Genomic DNA, 19,087 nt, shown 5'->3' on the forward strand with positions numbered 1-19,087 from the left:
CAAATTACCTATATTTGGGTTCATTTTGACACCCCTAATTCCCATCAAACGTATCCAGTAGCAGTACTTCGTAATCCCATGACAAGACCAACACTCTAGAAATGGAATCCTAGCTTAATACTATCACAATAATAATCTGTATAAACCTATTTGCCAAAAATTCTTGCTATGTGACGTCAAATCAAAGCTACTATAAACAAGGATAAAACAGAAAAAACCATACAAACGACCGCCTGTACCAGCAGTCGTGACTCGTCTAGGGTTTAAGCAAATAAACAGCATTGAAACCGTTTCTTCCAGCAGTATATGGAATAACATGAACTTAATCAGCAGACATCTTTATACAAGAAAATGTGGCTAGCATACAAGTAATAAAGTCAAATAAATAACAAATTGGCACAACAAAACAATTTGCTTAAAATCTATGAGCTAAACCAGTTCATCTCCTGAAAAACAGCTCAAAGCATTGGAGCTCGTGACTTATCCGAGCCTCGGGCAAACTTAATTGCATTGGATCATCATCTCGGTGTGGTTTTACGCAAGTCTCAACTCATATTCACCAGCCATGGTAATATATCGCACCCAAGGAAGAGCCTGATAACCACTTTTTTCAATTATCTTCAAGTAGCGAACCTAGCATGCATTAGAGGATCCCACATTGGTCACAACTTTTGCAAATAATCGGTTCCAGCTAAAAGGAAATTTAAAAAATAAAATTACATTAAGGCTGTCGGTGCGGTAAATTCACCAAACTAAGCCCACAAAGGTCATAAAAGGCATGATATTGTATCACATTTTCCGCCACCAACCAGAAGAACAAGATCAGACAGAGACGTTTAATACTAAGTTCAAGAGTTAAGACTCAAACAATTGTTGGTTCTCTTCTTTAGGATGCAGGGACAATCAGGCCTACACATTTAAGTTGGTTATGTTGACTTCATCACCTCATACGTCACTATAACAAAACTCCTTTAGAGTTCCTCAGCTTATAAACTGTACTACTACTACCTGCCTCCAAACCATGCTCCCTCTTAAGGACAATAAATAGGGATAATACACTTTTTCCACCTGGACTTGTCCAGTTAATCCCAAAGAACACTTCAACTTTGCAGGCAACCTATGACCCCTTGAATTATTTCAAAGTGGAATTATTTCGCCCTTTTCTGCTGAGTTGGTGAAGGTGTCCTCCTGCGGAATTTTCCCCCCATTCTTTCTGTCTTTCTTCCCTGTGCTGCTGAAGTTTTTTTTCTTCAGCTTGTTACCCTTTGGCTTCTCTTATTTACTCTTTTTCAGTTTTTTCAGCTTTTCCCCTTTTTTTCCTCTTATTTTTTTCTTCTTCAGCCGACTCTTGTTGTTCTTATTTTTCCAGTTTATTAATTTAATTGTATTAGCTTTTTCAGTTCTTTATTTTTCTTTTTTTCCAGCAGGCAGTAATTAGTAGTTAATTTCTAAATTAATTTTCTCTTCACGCATTGAATCCTCGACTCATAATGGTGTCTTAATACGATGGAGTAAATGTGTACATGTTACTAGAGTGCTGTAGGAATTTGACAAAAGGAAAGTACTGAATAATCCAACTGAACTACAGCTATTTAAGACTCACCTGTATACCCGAAACTGTAAAATATGGTATCTCAAATTTCACACGTATAGGAGATTTTCTTTCAGGAACTGCTTCTTCTGCTGAAATGCTGGGAAGGCTAAACTCTGCTCTCAACATATATTCCTGAAAATGAAATAAGAATTAGTATAAAAGAGATCTCAGTGAGAGAACGAACGGCAAAAAATAACCGAGTTAAACCTTCAGCTATGACTAAGCGCACGCTTACCTTACCACCAGGAAAAGATTTTATCTTCCAAATCAATGCATCCTTTTCAGGTGCATAAGTAGATGATCCCATTGATGTACGAACATCTGGATTAGTTGCATCAGTTGGAACGGGCAACTCAATTTGAACGTTAGTTGCAGTGCTGAAATTGTCAAATAAACTCAAAACTTAACCAGCAACACATTGTAATATCATAATGCATGTCATCCAAGCTCCTACAGATTAAATTATGCAGCTACAATTAGGTGTGTAGCATAGTACAAATGGACATACCTTCTCTCCTTGAACTGGCTTCGTGCTTTAACCAGAATTTCCACGCGGCTCTTAGAATGTCTTTCCACTTGGGCTTCTACCCACACAAGAGGCTTTACCTGATAGTAAGTAGTACTCACGTTTTAACCTATTGAATCAATGAAGGCACTAAAAAGATCTCAGTCAGATAGAGAGCACCAAAACATTATTGTACCTGTGTACTGAGTCTGTAGGTCATAACTTCGAAAGCTCCATCAGGAGGTATGAATGATATAGTACGATCATTCTCAAATCGGGCCAAACGCACACACCTAAGTTAAAGTAGAAGTTATAGAATGAGAGACGAGCATAATAGGAAGTAAGTAAGGGGGAAGGGAGATTGGTTTAGTGGGAGAGATATGGGTTACAACTTTAACGTGGTCAAGTTATACTATAGAAAAGCATTCAGATTTTTTCATTTTAAAAAGGGCAACAAGGATTTTCCAGTTAAAATTGAGGACCACCCACTCTCCCCCCACTTGCTTACTTTATCGGAAGTTTTAAAAGATTATACTACATTTCCCAAAATATCATAATTTGTCCCCCTACTCCCACACCCAGATTGGGCCAATTCTTGCATAAAGAATATATGCAAAAATATGTTATAACACACAACAAAAGATATAGTTGAATCACATACTGATGAAACTTGATATCATCTAGATCAATAGCCTTCCCCTTAGCATTACGTCCTTGTGCTTCCAGCAATACTCTATCATTCAGACCAAGCTTACACTCCGGCATACCACTGCAAGAGAAAAACATTATGGCTTCAGAGAAGTACCACTGGATTAAATGGCTGGGTAAAGAACAAGATCTCAAAATTGAGACTAAAGAAAAGTGACGTGGTGGCATTTTGCAGCTGGTTTACATTTAGCAGGAATTAGATTGCATTTAAACTACTGAAAACCTTAGGGATATGAAAAGGTATGCAGTCCTCGAGTTAACATTTAAATCCAAGATGTTTTCATAGACATGCACTAGTGATGTACTATTGAGGCAGCTCATTAGAAAAATGAGGAGGAAATGCAGCAAGAAAGAACTCCAACAACTCAACTATGTGGATCTCAAGTGAAAGACTCTGAGAACAAGGTTGCAACTTACATGTAAATACGACCTTAGTGATGGCAGAAATCATAATGAGTATAGAACATTTTTCACGCTGCTAGAAATATTTCAAAGCATATAAATAAAAAATTTAAGATCAGACAGGACACTATATTTAGAAACATCCCAGAGGTTTTAGGCTTTATCTTGGTTTCTGAACAAACTGTTTTAATCTTCAGAAAAGGGGCATCACTCTCAACTTTTACTGAAGTTAACACTTCTGATCTATAATTTCATAAACAAGAACCACTAAAATGTCCCCATAAATAACAGAGTTCTTACAATCATCAATCTTATATGCAACAGGGTCAAGCCCTTTCTGTTGAGAAAATTATACTCCATCTAACACATTAATGGCCAAAAGTCTGTTGGCAAAGCCATATATGTTGGCTATACAGGTACAGTTGCTCTACACCTTATAACATTAACTGTACCTACCTGTTTTCACTGTCCCCAGCTGATGTTCTAAGCTCAAAAATTAGCTCCAAAGATCTCACCTTTTCCACCTATAGTAATGATAGGAATTTTCTTTGATTGAAGTTTACTTTAACAATTATATAAGCTAAATACAATTAAGAGAGAACAGTTGTTTAATTCTATGAAGCAGCTAACCTTGCCAAAAATTATTTCTGATTATACACCTCTACTTTTACAATGACGGAAATGGGAAGCAACAACACGTACTTCAAATTTGAAAATTGGTGGCTAGAGAAAGAAGGCTTTGAGGAAATGATTGGTGGATAGTTGCATTCATTTGTAATTCAGGGGAGGCCTGATTTCATTCTGTCCAAAAAAAAACTGAAAATTGCTCACAGAAAGGTTGAAAAGAGTTTGCCAAAGCTAATTTCCAACTCTCAGATGGCCTTTTTGACAGGGAGACCGAGTATGGATGAGGCACTTATTGCAAATGAATGCATTGATTTCACACAAAGGGAGAAAAATACAGGTAACATGTGCTAGCTCGACATTGAGAAGGTGTACAATCCTGTTAATTGGGGTTTCCTTTTAGACATACTAAAAGACATGAGGTTTTATTAGTTTTCAGAGAAGGAAAAACATAACAATATAATCTTCTTTTGTTATTGAACAAGTAGGAATATTAGTGAAGAAAAAATATATGAAAAGCAAAACTACTTACTTCATTATAACAAAAATATTTATAGGAGTTATAAAGTAAACCAACAACTCCTAAGGATAAGATTAAAAAAACTAAGGATAAGGATAAGATAGAATTTTAGCTACTAAACAGTAAATAACTAACCTACAATACAAACAATTCGGACCGATGCAGTTCTTATGCATATTTCTAACACTCCTCCTTGCTTTAAGAGCTGCAAACTCCAAGTTTTTGCCTGAGAAGTTGAAATTTATTGCCTGACAATGGTTTGGTGAAGATATCAGTCAGCTGCTCTTCAGTTTTGCAATAGAGGAGAATCATGTAACCATTATTTTGCACTTCCCTCAACAAGAAAAGCTTGATGTTGAAGTGTTTTGTTTTCCCATGAAATACAGGATTATGAAAAATTGCTATTGCAGATTGATTGTCCACAAATACTTCAGTTCCTTTTGTATGATTCATGTGTAGATCACCAAAAAATTTTCCTGAACCACAATGCTTGATTTAAAGCTGTTGTTGCAGCCACAAATTCCGCCTCTGCAGTGGATTGAGCCACAATGTCCTGCTTCTTTGAGCACTACGAAAACATTCCTAAGCCAACATTGAAACAATAACCACATGCTCTTCATGTCATCTGCGGATCCAGCCCAATCACTATCAGAATACCCAAAGTAGTTCCAAATTTATTTTTTTTGAAACTTGACACCATAATTGATGGTTCCTTTGATGTATCTAACAACTCGTTTTGCTGCTTATAGATGCACCTCAATAGCACAATGCATGAACCTCGATAGAATGCTTACAGCATACAAAATATCATGTCTTGTAGCTGTGAGATACATCAAACAACCGACTAAGCCTCTGAAGTACGTTTCCTCCACTTTCTTTGCTCTGTCATTCTTGCTTAGTTTCTCTTTTTTGTTCATTGGAGTATTCATCTCCTTGCAATCTTCCATGTTGAATTTCTTGAGAATTTCCTTAGCATATTTCTTCTGGCAAATGAAAACTTCATCTTGCCCCTGCTTGATTTCCATACCGAGAAAATAAGACATTAGACCAAGATCAGTCATCTCAAAGGCTTGCATCATTTCTTGCTTGAAATCCTCGGTATGCCTTGTATTGCTTCCTGTAATTAGTACATCATCCACATACATAGACACAACAAGAATATTAATGCCATGATGTTTAACATAAAGAGTAGATTCTGATCGACTCTTTTCAAAGCCTAAGCCAAGTAAATGGCCATCTATTTGACCATACCAGGCCCTTGGTGCCTGTTTAAGTCCATAAAGTGCCTTTCTTAACCTATAAACTTTGTCCTCATTCCTTTCTTCACAAAGCCTTCAGGTTGCTCAACATAAATTTCTTCCTGTAGAAAGCCAATAAGGAATGCTGATTTGACATCCATCTGATACACTTTCCAACCCAACTGTGCAACAAGAGCAAGAAATAACCTGATCGTGTCAAGCCTAGCTACTGGTGCAAATGTATCAAAATAATCCACACCAAAAATTTGAGCATACCCCTTAACTACAAGTCTTGCTTTATGCTTATTCATTGAATCATCGACATTTAGCTTGGTTCTAAAGACCTATTTCAACCCAATTATCTTTCTGTCTTCAGGTTGATCAAAAAGCTCCCAAGCCATGTTTTTCTCAATCATAAACAACTCTTCTTTCATTGCAGCAACCCATTTTTCATCATTTTTGGCTTCATTGTACCTAGCAGGTTCCCATACTGCTACATTGCATCTCTGATATATATCACTGAGTTGTCGAGTACCATTGAATGGTAAATGATCAATTATTTCATCTTTCCATGAGAGTGATATTTCTTCTTAAAAAACTGGGTAGGAGACTTTTTTGCTTTGTTAGAAGTGTTAACGACAAATTTCTTCGAGTCTTCCCAACACCACTCTTCATTTTTAATAAAATTCACATCTCTACTAAAGATTATATTTTCTGTTTGTGGTTGGAAGACTTTATATGCCTTTGAAACTGAACTATATCCAATAAAAATATTTGGGAAAGATTTTTTATCTAGTTTATCTCATATAACCTGAAGAATGAAGGAAAATCAGAGACAACCTAACACTTGAAGAAAATTTAATGATGGTTTAAATCCATACCAAGCTTCAAATGGACTTTGGTCTTTCATTGCCTCTGTGGGAAGACTATTTTGAAGAAAGACTGATGTATTTGCTGCCTCTGCCCAAAATTTCTTTGGCAAGTTCTTCTCGTGCAACATGCATCTGGTCATCTCCATAATGTATCTGTTTCTTCTCTCGCTTACTCTATTTTGTTATTGAGTATAGGGAGTAGTAAGCTGATGATGAATCCCTGCGTCCTCACATAACATGTCGAACTGGTAAGAAGTGTATTCCTTTCCATTATCTGTTCTTACAGACTGAATTTTACTGTTGGCTTCATTTTCTACTTCTGCTTTGAACTTCCGAAAAACATTAGAAGCCTCTGACTTATGCTTGAAAAAATAAATCCAGCACATGCGGGGTAGATCATCTACAAAAATGATATAGTAAAGACTATCTTTTAATGAAGGAGTCGTTTGTGATCCTGCTATATCAGTATGAATTAATTGCAATTTGTTCGAGGCTCTCCAAGTTGTCTTTGAAAATGAAAGTCTGTTTTGTTTTTCATATTGACACGCAAGACAATTTTAAGAATATACTTCTAAAACAGGCAAGTCCTTACCTATTTTCATTTTTTGTATTTTAACCAACCCTTCATGGTGACAGTGTCCGAGTCTCTTGTGCCATACTTCTGCTATACTTTCTTTTGCTGAAAAAACAACATGCTCCTCCTCAAATGGATCTAATGAAAAACTTTTGCCTCTCATTCTTACTTTCAACATTTCTTGATCTGAAGCATCCTTGATCAAGCAATGATTATCTTCAAAATTTAACTTGTAGCCTTTTTCCATCAACTAACCAACACTAAGCAAGTTTTGATCTATGTCAGGTCCATGAAGCTTATTAGAAATTGTTTTAGTACATGAATTACTTGGAATAGCAATGGTTCCTTTCCCTCTTACAGAAAGAACCATTACCTATTATGACTTTAGTAATGGTCGTGGGCTTCAATTCCTTGAAGAGAGACATGTCATTTGTCATATGATTAGTGCATCCACTATCAATCAGCCAACACTCACTAGATGATCTACTTGAAAAACATGTAGCAACAAAGAGTTGATCTTCCTCCTCACCCTCAACAATTTTAGCCTCTTCTTGTTGCTGACTATTATTATTGCAAATTATAGCTTCATGCCCAAGTTGATTGCATTTACTACATTTAGCATCACGCCTTCTCCAACATTTATATGGTGGATGACCTTTCTTGTTACAATGCTTACAAGGAGGATTTCTTTGAGTGACCAGTTTTTCCTTTGGTAGTACTTGTTAAAATTCCTTCACCGTTATTCTTGTTCTTCTTTTTTTTTGTTTTTGCCTCCATCTTGAGGCTTGGCAGACAATGCTCCCTCTGTATTTCCTACTTCTCTCATGACTCTTCGTTGTTCTTGTGCTTCCAAAGCATTCAATAACCCTGTGAAGGTGATCTTGGACAGATCTTTCGTGTCTTTCAAAGTAGTTATGGTTGCTTCAAATCTTTCTGGCACAGTTACCAAAATCTTTTCACCAATACGTGAATCATTAAACACGGAACCAAGCAATCTTACCTTGTTTGCTATGTTCAATAGTCTTTTAGAGTAATCTTTGATGGTTTCAGTTTCTTTCATCTTCTGTATCTCTAAATCTCTTGTAAGATTTAGCACTTGCATACCTCTGATCCTTTCATCCCCTTTGTATTCTGCCTTGAGATAATCCCAGATGGCTTTTGCTGACTTTAGAGACATAATACGAGTGAAGATTGAAGAAAATACTGTTGAAAATAAACAGGTCTTTACCTTTGATTTTGGTTTTCCTGTCTTTATGGTTTTTGTTTTGGCCATAGTAGGATTGTTAGGCAATAGAGGAACCTCATAATCCTCTTCGACTGCCTCTCACATATCCATGGCATCTAGATATGTTTCTATCCTTACCGCCCAAATCTGATAGTTATCACCATTAAAACAGGTGGTGCTATTACAGAAAAACTTGATTCTGCTTCCATGATTGATAAACTTGTCTTGTTGATTACAATCAAAACATCCACGGATCCCACAAGAAATAAATGCTCTGATACCAATTGTTAGTTTTCAGGGAGGGAAAAACATAACAATATAATCTTCTTTTGTTATTGAACAAGTAAGAATATTAGTGAAGAAAAAATTTATGAAAAGCAAAACTACTTACTTCATTATAACATAGATATTTATTGTTTTTACAAGTAAACCAACTCCTAAGGATAAGATTATAAAACTAAGGATAAGGATAAGATAGAATTTAACTACTAAACAGTAAATAACTACCCTACAATACATACAATTTGGACTGATGCAGTTCTTATGCATATTTCTAACAGGTTTGATAGGAAGCGGCACCACGGATTTGGTACTACATCAGCACAATCAGATTCTCAGTTCTCATTAATGGCTCTCCACAGAGTTAATTTGCTAGCAAGAACAAAAATGGAGATTTGGTACTGCATCGGCACAATCAGATCCTCAGTTCTCATTAATGGATCTCCACAAAATTGCTAACTACTCACAAGGGCATTGGGCAAGGTGATCCAATTTTTTCCATTTTTGTTCTTGCTGGTGAATATTCACATAAGCAAATTGCTTAAATTTCCTGTAAACCAGAGTTGGATCTTCTTTTTTTTTAAACTTTGGTAAGGTTGAATTCTTTAGCATTATGGGTATGTTGGCTACCTCCAAAAAAGGATAATTACAGATTTTCCTATCACATGACGATGGTATTAGCTTCCACCATCTCTTTTGACTCTTACTGCTTCCCTCCTAATCCAGCAGCTCAATATATCTGATGTACGTTCTTGGCATTATCCAGTTCATGCTTGTGATGTTGAGAAACAAGTTCCAAATTTGAGCAGTAAACTTACAATGCATGAAGAGATGATTATTGTTTCCCTGTCCCGTTGCGCAAAAAAACACCTAGGGACCAATTGTCTGCCTTTCTTTTATAGAACTTCTCCTGTTAAGCATGCTCTCTTTATCACTAATAAGGTGAAACACTTTACTTTTGTAGGAATTTCACTCTTCCAAAAGTAGTTCCAATTATATTTTGGGCCCCTGTCATCCCAGTAGTTTTCTTTTGAGGCATTGTTGACTAAGAAGACTCCATCCTTACTATGTTTCGACAGGATCTTGTCTGTTGTTGTAGTTATAATCATTCCAGCTAGTTTTTCCAGTAGCGCTGTCACCCTCTACATCTCCCACTCATTAAGTAGTCTTCTTAAAGATATGTCCCATCCCTGTCTGTCCAACAATTACCGACTCTAGCATCAGGGTTCTCTCATATTAGAAACAAATCTGGAAAAAGTTCTCCAAGAGAGGTATGGTCTATCTAGCCATCTTTCCAAAATTTAGCTTTGTTTTCATTACCCACCTTAAGATACATATTCCCTTTCATTTGTGACCATAGGTTCCTAATTGTCCTCCATACCCCCACCCCATATGGTTCATAGGTGATTTTTGTACACCGGGGATTTAGTTCTCTATATTTTGCTACTATAACCTCCTTCCAAAGAGTTGCATCTTCCTCAGTGTATCTCCACAGCCATTTCATCAAAAGGCTTTCATTTCGCAGCCTCAAATTTCTGATCCCTAAACCTCCTCTTTCTTTGCTAAGAACATTCTTCTAGTTGACTAAGTTACAACCCTTCCCCTCCTTAATGCTTTTCCATAGGAAATTCCTTCTAAACTTGTCTAGTTTTTTCACCACCTTTGTTGGGATTGGAAACAAGGACATCACATAGGTTGGCAAAGAGTCCAGAACAAAGCTTATAAGGATCAATCTACCCCCTAGGGATAGGTATTGTACCTTCCATCTAACAAGTTTCTTTCCGTTTTCACCAAAATACCATTCCGTATCTCCATTGTTTTGTGTTTACTACCCAACGGCACGCCCATGTATATGGTTGGCAAATGCTCCACTCTGCATCCCAATATATTTGCTAGTTGTTGGATCCGAGGGACCTCATTTACCAGAAAGAGACTACTAATGTAGCTAATCAAAATATGCTCTGCATAAAGCATATGACACTTCTTTTTCTTCACCCACTCTATCTCTGACCTGAAAGCCTCTAATCTATCTGTTTTGTGTTGCAATCCTCATCATACTATCAAAATCTTTCATTGCCAAAAAGAATAAGAAAGGGGAAAGAGGATCACCCTGTCTCAGCCCTCTTTTTTATTCAAAAAGCCCCTGGGTTCCCCATTCACAAAGACAAAAAACTTGACTTCTTTTATACATACCTCAATCTACTTTATCCATTTGCTGCCAAATCCCATTTGCCTGGGAGTATTCAAGAGGAAAGACCAATTCACATGGTCATAGGCTTTCTAAATATCTCATTTGCACATTAGACCAGGGGCTCCTCCTTTCACCATTTAGTCAATGCATTCACTAGCAATGAGTGTTGCATCCATGATTTGCCTCCCTTTAACAAAAGTCATTTGATGTTTGTTGATCAATTTCGACACCATCTTTTTTTAGTCTTTCAACCAACAATCTAGCAATGATCTTGTAGACTCCCCCAACCACGCTGATTGGCCTAAAATCCTTCAACTCTGATGCTCCAGATTTCTTTGGGATTAAAGCAATAAAAGTTGCATTAAAGCTCTTCTCAAAAATCTGATTAGAATGAAAAAAATTGAAGTGCATTGGTGATGTCTTCCTTCAACAGGGCCCAAAAAGCAGTCTGAAATCGGATATCCATCAGGACCTGGGGCTTTCTCCTTTGCACATAAGTTCAAAGATACCCTTATCTCTTCTTCCTCAAAAGGTCTCTGCAGCCATATTTTTTCTTCTTCAGTGGTCATTGTAGCCTTCTGCAATATCAACTCACGTCCCACTTGTTTTGCCTCTGTGTATAGGTTTTTATAGAAATTATGCACGGCCTCTTTGATCACAACTTGATGCTTAGGAGCAGCTCCATCCACTTCCAATTGGCATACATAGTTGAATCTTTTATGAGAAGTAGCAATTCTATGAAAAAGTCCAGTGTTTGTCACCTTGTTTTAGCCAATGGATCTTGTTCTTTGCTTACAAGCTAATTCTTCCTTCCTTGCTACTTCTTCAAATTTCATGCCCAGGTGTGTCTTTTGCAGCAGTTCATCATCTGTAAGGGAGGGGCTTTGTTCCTGAATTGTTTTCAAATTAGAAATTTGATTGAGAATTTCTTCCTTCCTTTGTTTCCAGTTCCCCTTATTATTTTTGCTCCACTCCTCAAGCTTCACTTTCAACATTTTTAACTTTTCAGCCAAATTATAACCTGGTCTGTCAGGCACACTTAATGACTCCCACCAATCTTTCACCTTCTCTTAGAAACCCTCCACCTCTAACAACCATGTATCAAATTTAAAAGAAGACTTTTTCCACCCTTCATCTCCACAGGAAAACACAATAGGATTATGATCTGAAGCAATTTTGGGAAGACTGCTTTAAATTTATCTGTGTAAAATTCTCTCCCCACTTTGCACAATATACAAATCTTTCAATTCTAGAAGCACAAATATTATTCTCTCCCTTTCTCCAGGTGAAAGAGCCTCCACATAAAGGAGGATCAACATCTCCATTTCTTCAATGCAGGATGAGAAATTTGACATAGCACCGGCTCACCGGTCAGTCTGTGACAAGTTGTTCTCTCTGACGGATATCTAGTGCATTGAAGTCACAACACACTACCTAAGACTCGTCAATGTTATGCTTCAGCTCAATCGGTTCTTGCCATGGCACTCTCCTATTTTTATTTTGTTTTGGAAATAGGTAAGTTTGTTTCACACAAAAGAACTCATCAAGAAATTGATGAGACGGGATTTACAAACCCCTGGGGGTGCCATCACTCTCCAATCCAAAAACAAATTTTCAAAAATTTACAGTTAGCCTATAAACTCCACTAAACTGTCTACTTCTCCACTAAGTCTTGCTTATACCAAGAAACCAAAAGACTAAGGCATCTCATGTTTGATCATCTGGGAACTGCTAGTCCTCCCTTCAAAGCACATTTCATTCCTTTCTTTCCATAGTGTCCACCAAATGCAAGCAGGTACATTTTTCCACCAATCTTCCTTTGATCCTCTCTTCCCAATTCCTAGTCAGTGTGTTAGTACCTCAAAAGTGGTTCTGGGCATTGTCCAATTAATCCCGAGTTTACAAATGAACATGTTCCACAAATCTGTAGCCATGCAAAATAAATGGTCATTTACTTCAGCCTCTTGTTCACACATATAGCACCTTGAGCAGATATGTATACCACTTCTTTGTAGCACTTCATGGGTTAGACAAGCGCTTCAAATTACCATCCAAGTGAAGCAAGCAAGTTTTAAAGGGATCTTGATCTTCCATATTAATTTCCAGGGCCAACCTGTTGTCAAAGAGTGGTTGGTGTTCCTTTCCCAGTAACAAGACTTTCCTGTAAAAACTCCCCTACTATGCAATTTCCAAACTGGTTTGTCGGACTCTGCATTGGTGCCAAGGAACAGGTTCAAGGCCTGAAGTAAGTCTGCTACTCATTCAACCTCCCAATCATTTAGACGAAATTCAATTACCAGGGGGTCCTTCCAAACAGGCCCTAAATAAAATGGTTATGGAGAATCAACTTTGAACGTACTTCTTAGTTCTTTTTGGAGGAAAGTTAAAACAGAAAAACATGATCTCCTAAATGAATGGTCCCCTTATATGGGATGTCCACCACAAGGAGTAGGTATATGGAGAAATATCAGGACTCTAGGCCTGCTTTCTCAGCTAACATTGGTATCAAAGTGGGCAATGGCAGAAAAGTCTCTTTCTGGACGGACACCAAGATTCGCCATTTCCCTCTCAAAGATCAATTTCCTATTTGTTTTAGTATAACACAAGATACAAACCTCACTGAAGCACAAAGAAAGGAAGGAGAGAACTGGAACATACTTCTAAGAGGGAATCCAAATGAAAGGGAAAAGGAGAGTTCAGTAGAAGTTGTTGGTCTTCTAACTTATTTAAAGAGCTTGACAACAGTTAGGATAGCTTGATATGGAAGGGGCAACGACATGGTCGTTTCATAGTGAAGTCCCATCACTCTTTGCTATCAAGAACCAATACACACATGGCCCATGGAAGCAAGTGTGGAACTCCAAAGCACCAGTGGAAGTAATGTGCTTTGTGTGGTTAGAGAACAGAGAAGCTGCTTCATTCCAAGATAATCTACAAAGGAGGGGCATCCAACTAGTCAATAGATGTTATTTGTGTGTAAAGGAAGAATCTAGTAACCATCATTTCCTTTAATGTTATTTCACTTGACAGATATGGTAGATGTTCTATATTATTTAGGCCTTGAATAGGTCATGCCAATGTTGAACTCTGATATGATGTTCCGTTGGCATAAAAAGTACCTATTTAAGAGATTGAAGAAGGCACGGAAAATTACACCTACCCATATTTGGTGGTCCATCAGGAGAGAAGGAACAACAAATGTTTTGAAGTTTGTAACAACTCCATTCTGAAGACCAGATTGGACTATCTACTTTTGATTGCTTTTTGTTGTAAATTGGAGTAAATAGATGATGTTGAACCCCTGCTACAGATCATACAAACTTTTTTTTGAGAGAGAAGATAACATTAGGTGATAGAAACTTTTGTATACTACAGTTCTTCCCTGGGGTTTTCATTATTATTTTGACCCAAATTTTTCTCCCCAACCCTTTCTTGCACAGAATTCGGATGTAATCTTAACACTGTCTTAGTGCTATTCGTCGTATAGGAAATCAACACCACTTTCCAAATCAAGAAAAAATAGTGCAGAAGTTCTTTTAAAAACAGTACTTCCACCTTAATAGAATTGATAGTCCAGAGAACAGCCTCACCAATTTTTCAATTTTAAGGAACTTGTTTACCAAGAGAAAATATTTTCTAAAAAAGTTGGTCAACCAAACATGAGAAAATTCCAAAACGTTTTTTGGAAAATGTTTTCCTCCATGCCGAACACACCCTAGAACATTGCTGGTTATGATGGCGAGAAGAAGCCAGTACGGAACTTGATTTTTTTTGGGGTGATTCTTAGAGAGAAAAGTAAGCAGTTGATGTAAAATTTTCTGGGGCTGGCTTGGATTAAGATCGAATGCAAATATGATTTTTTTTAATACCATGACAGGATAAAGTCAAAAATCTTTTACCACCTATAGACATGAAATAAATATTTATCACCCACCCATGCTAGGGAATCATACACTGACATTTCCCTTTTACCGATACAAGTACGAATAAGCAAAGAGTGACACATACATGCATAAATACAGCTATATCAAGGAGAAAAGCATACCTCAAGTATGTCCGCATCTTCAATGCACCGACAACATCTGACCTCACTATTTGCCCATTGCTATTAACAAGTATATTAACACTCTCCACAACATCCAAAAATACCTGAAAGAAAAACAAAACTAAATATAGGCCACTAAAAGAAGTTGTCTATTAAATATAACACAAAACTTACTTCATTCTTCTTGTATTGGATCCCTTCACTGCGCCAGGACACAGCATTTGTAACTGCCATTGGAGGCCTTTGTGTAACCTCCATTCTATATGCATCAGTTTTTATAAACTCACTGAGAATTTTTGCTTCGGTATATTGAGGATAACCAAAGTCCATCATTTCATCAAGTAATTCATACTGCACAAGACAACATAATTCCAGTCACATCCAGTACTAATGATTCTTTTCCAGCCACACTTTTTTTTTAAAAGAAATCAAATGTCCCTTGTACCACTACAACAAAATTATCTCGTAGGGATTCCTCTTCTAGCTCTTCAAAGTAATGCTTAAAGACCTGCAACAAACCAAATAAAAACAAATGAATAATTCTCCCAAACTACTCAACAAATAAATTCATCTCAACCCAGCATACTAAGAGCACGTGTTTTTAGATGCAATTGAAATAAGTAGATATTTTCTGTAATGATAGTTGATTTGTTAAAGATAGTTAAAGGGTCATGTGATTGGCATGGGTGTTGGTCAGGCAGGTGGTTAGAACTCAGAAGAACGCTTACATGGGCTCTATGAATGTTTTAGTGTGAGGTAATTCATTATGGATCGGATAATAAAAATCTCCTCTTCTCTTCTTTGTAAAGCTTCATTTACCAGAAGTTCAAATCTGATGATTCAATTTACTTCATGCATAGAAATTGACTGAATTGTTTAATTTCATTTTTAAGACAGCAAAGATGCCTGAAGCATGCAGATGGAGTATGATTATTCTACTGTACAAGAACAATGGTAACATTCAAAACTGCAACTATAGGGTATCAAGTTGCTAAGCCACACTATGAAGGTTTCAGAAAGGGTGGTGCACATTAGGGTGAGGAGGGTCGTGACTATTTCCGAGAACCAGTTCGGACTTATGCTAGGACGCTTGACTACAAAAGTCATTCATCTCGTAAAGAGAGTGTGGAGCAGTATAGGGAGAGGAAGGACTTACACATGGAGGATGCCAAGGAGGTTCTATGGAGGTGATTGGAGGCTAGATGTGTACCTATGCCGTACACTAGGTCATTTTGAGAACATGTACGATGGAGCTAAGACTCACAGTGAGAGGAGACTTGGATCACTTTCTTGTTTTGATGGGGTTGCACTAGGGATCAACCCTTAGCCCGTGTTTACCTGCCTTGGTGATGGATATATTGAGTCAAGAGGTGAGGTGTCATGGTGTATGTTATTTTGTGGATGATGTAGTTTTTATTGAAGAGGCTCACAACAGAGTTAATGCTAAGTTGGAGGTGTGGAGACAATATCTAAAGGGTTCAGGTTCAGCAAAACCAAGACCTAAGTTGCTCGGACTTGGGTGCGGGTATTCGAGACGGATGCGAATCCAAGAGTCAAATTTTGGCAAAATTTAAATTTAAAGATTTGGGGGTGTGAATCCGAGTATGGATACGGGTGCGGGTATTCGGCTAAAATTAGTCAATATTATTATTATTATAATTATTATTATTATAATAATAATAATAATAATAACAATAATAATAATAATAATAATAACAAATATCTTGTAAAATCTATACTTAAAAGCAAATCAATTATAGATGTACAAATTCAAAAACATAAATTAATTATCACTTGTTACCCAGTGCAGATGGTGAGAGGTTGTCTATGGATGGATTCAAGAAAGGTAGAGGTAAACCGAAAAAATATTGGAGAAAGGCGATTAGACACGACATGGTGCAATTGTAGCATACCGAGAACATGACCATGGATGGAAAGGTGTGAAGGACATGAACTAGGGCAGAAGGGTTCGTAAGTACTCCCTCCGTCCCATTTTATGTGGCACCCTTTCCTTGTTAGTCCATCCAAAAATACTATAATTAGAAACTAGTAACTTCCAAATTTCTTTTTAATTTTATCCTTAATGAAATGATTTACCACCACATAAATATCTAAAGATTCTTTTACACCACAAGTTTCTAAAGTCTTTCTTTTTTCCTTAAACACCATGCCAAATTGAACGGTGCCACATAAAATGGTATAGAGGGAGTAGTAGTGCGTCCATACTAGTAGGTAGGAGTGCATTGTCTTGTTTCCCTTACTAATAGTTGTAATACTACTCTTGTAGTTTTTTGTTCTTCAATTTATGTTATATTTGTAGTTTCGTGTTATTTGATCATAGTATTAAATTGGGGTACTAGTATTCTGCTACTATCCATTGTTTTTGTTACTATCTATTGTCTCTTCATACTACAATACCTCTCTTTTGGATGACCTGTGTGGCTTCAAATACGCAGGTCACAACGCCAAATTTTGGTGACAGTTGGTTAGTTGGGGGGGTAGAAGAGCAGTTTAATAGGCTTTGTAAATGTATTAGTGCAAGGTAATTTTGGCATAGATGATTAAAACTTTTTATTCTCTCTTCTTCACAATAAAACTTAATGTACTAGAATTTTAGATCTGGTGATTGAAGTATTTGCATGCATAGGAATTGCGCTAAATCAGGTGAAGCAAGCAAATGTCAATGTCACTTACGTCAACAACACGGTGTAGAAACAGAAGAATACTAGCAGCATTACAATTCTGCCTTGATGCGGTCATGAGGTATACATTATTGTGCTGTATAAACATATATGTCACGCCATTATCATATGCAACAGGATCTTGAGGGTCACCCTGCAAGTGATCAAAATTTCGCACTTAAATTAGACAGAAAAAGTAAACTCATCTTCTCCAACTAAGTGTTCATAGTCAGCTGTCTAAGAAAGAAACAAGAAGAAGATCAATATAAACCTGCAGAATGCGAAGAAACTATTGAAATCTGTATCAACTCAACTATAACTTCCTAACTTGATTCTCTTTACACAACATTTTCATCATCTAGAAAAGAGGCATCCTAACCAATGGAAAGTCATTCATACACATGCTTGCATAAAAACTCAGATGGAAGCTTCAACGAGCAAACCAAACTACAAGATTTCAAACGGGCCAAACCACTTATAAAACGGTCTTTCATTCCTGTTTACTCTATTTAGTATTAAAATGCAGCATTCCCACTAAAAGGCATTGACTTAGATAAAGTCTATTTAGACTTAAAATGTAGCATCTCCAGTAAAAGCATTGATTTGCATAATTCTAGTCTCGGGGAAAAACTTACATCTCCAAGTTAAATACAATTGGCAATATTATAAAGTAAGAGAAGTGAAAAGATACTGCTTCAAGCGAGCAGTGGCATTTCCTTCTTTGTCGAGTTACAATTCCGAACCAACTGAGTCTTGTACATTCTAAATATGTCTTTACTATCTGTTGACAAATAAATCTGGAGATAACAGAAAAAAGAGCAAGAGAAAACCTCTTTCTCAAGGAGCTTGGTGAAGAATCGTTCGGCCTGGACGGACGAGACATCTCCACGGAAATCACGCCAAACCAGTACTCTGCCTTTGATGTCAAGTAGGAACAGCGCCGATGCCGCCCCTGCCATGTGATATAACAATCTCAAATCAGAATTCGCGGCGAATATAGCGATCTCCGATGAGATCTGGAGGTGATTGAGAATTGATTTTGGAATTTGTTAGGATTGAACTATAGTTTCAGATGGATTTCCAATCAGCTAACTCAATTTTTCACATTATTGATTCATTGTAAGTGAACTCATTTGAGAAAATTAAGGGAAATGTGTCAAATAAGTGTGTTTTTGTTTTTGATGACAGATTGATGAAAGAAGTTAAATTTTCTTTAAAATGTAATTAATTAATTATAGGATCAAATTAATATCTTGAAAAAATTTAATGTTTTATAAAATACAAAAAAAAAAAATCTTATAATTCAAACCAAATCATTTAAAAGAAAAAATCTTTTCATCTTTCTTCCTCTCTTCTCTCTCTTCTTTTTTCCTCTCTTAGGGTATTGTTCATCTTTTTCCTTAAAAATTTGGAAATTCATTGTTACTCTTCCTGTGTAGTTGTTACTCTTCATTTTCAATCCTCCATTACTCTATCATCTTTTTGAATTGTAATTGTGTTCTACTAGAAATGGATAAGTTATTTTTTTAAATACTTTACAATTTTTGAATTTTTTATCTTGGATTAATGAACAATAAAATATTATGCAGGTGTAAAAATGAATAATTAACTTAATAGTGTGTATTATTT

At 36.7% G+C, this 19,087-nt stretch overlaps 1 protein-coding gene across 1 annotated transcript; it reads right to left on the reverse strand.

Moving 5' to 3' along the window:
* Nucleotides 1-262: 262 nt before the first annotated feature.
* On the reverse strand, nt 263-18,860 carry LOC101266115 (AP-1 complex subunit mu-2). Its single transcript, XM_004237222.5, has 11 exons — nt 18,289-18,860; nt 17,472-17,612; nt 15,223-15,285; nt 14,952-15,128; nt 14,778-14,881; nt 2,761-2,868; nt 2,296-2,392; nt 2,103-2,200; nt 1,830-1,971; nt 1,604-1,726; nt 263-633 (listed from the first exon to the last, which is right to left on the reverse strand). Exons 1-11 carry the CDS (start codon nt 18,415-18,417, stop codon nt 535-537), a joined length of 1,281 nt encoding a protein of 426 aa, XP_004237270.1. The 5' UTR covers nt 18,418-18,860; the 3' UTR covers nt 263-534.
* Between the last annotated feature and the right edge of the window lie 227 nt (nt 18,861-19,087).

The sequence above is a fragment of the Solanum lycopersicum genome, chromosome 4, assembly GCF_036512215.1.
Source record: "Solanum lycopersicum chromosome 4, SLM_r2.1".
NCBI lineage: Eukaryota > Viridiplantae > Streptophyta > Magnoliopsida > Solanales > Solanaceae > Solanum > Solanum lycopersicum.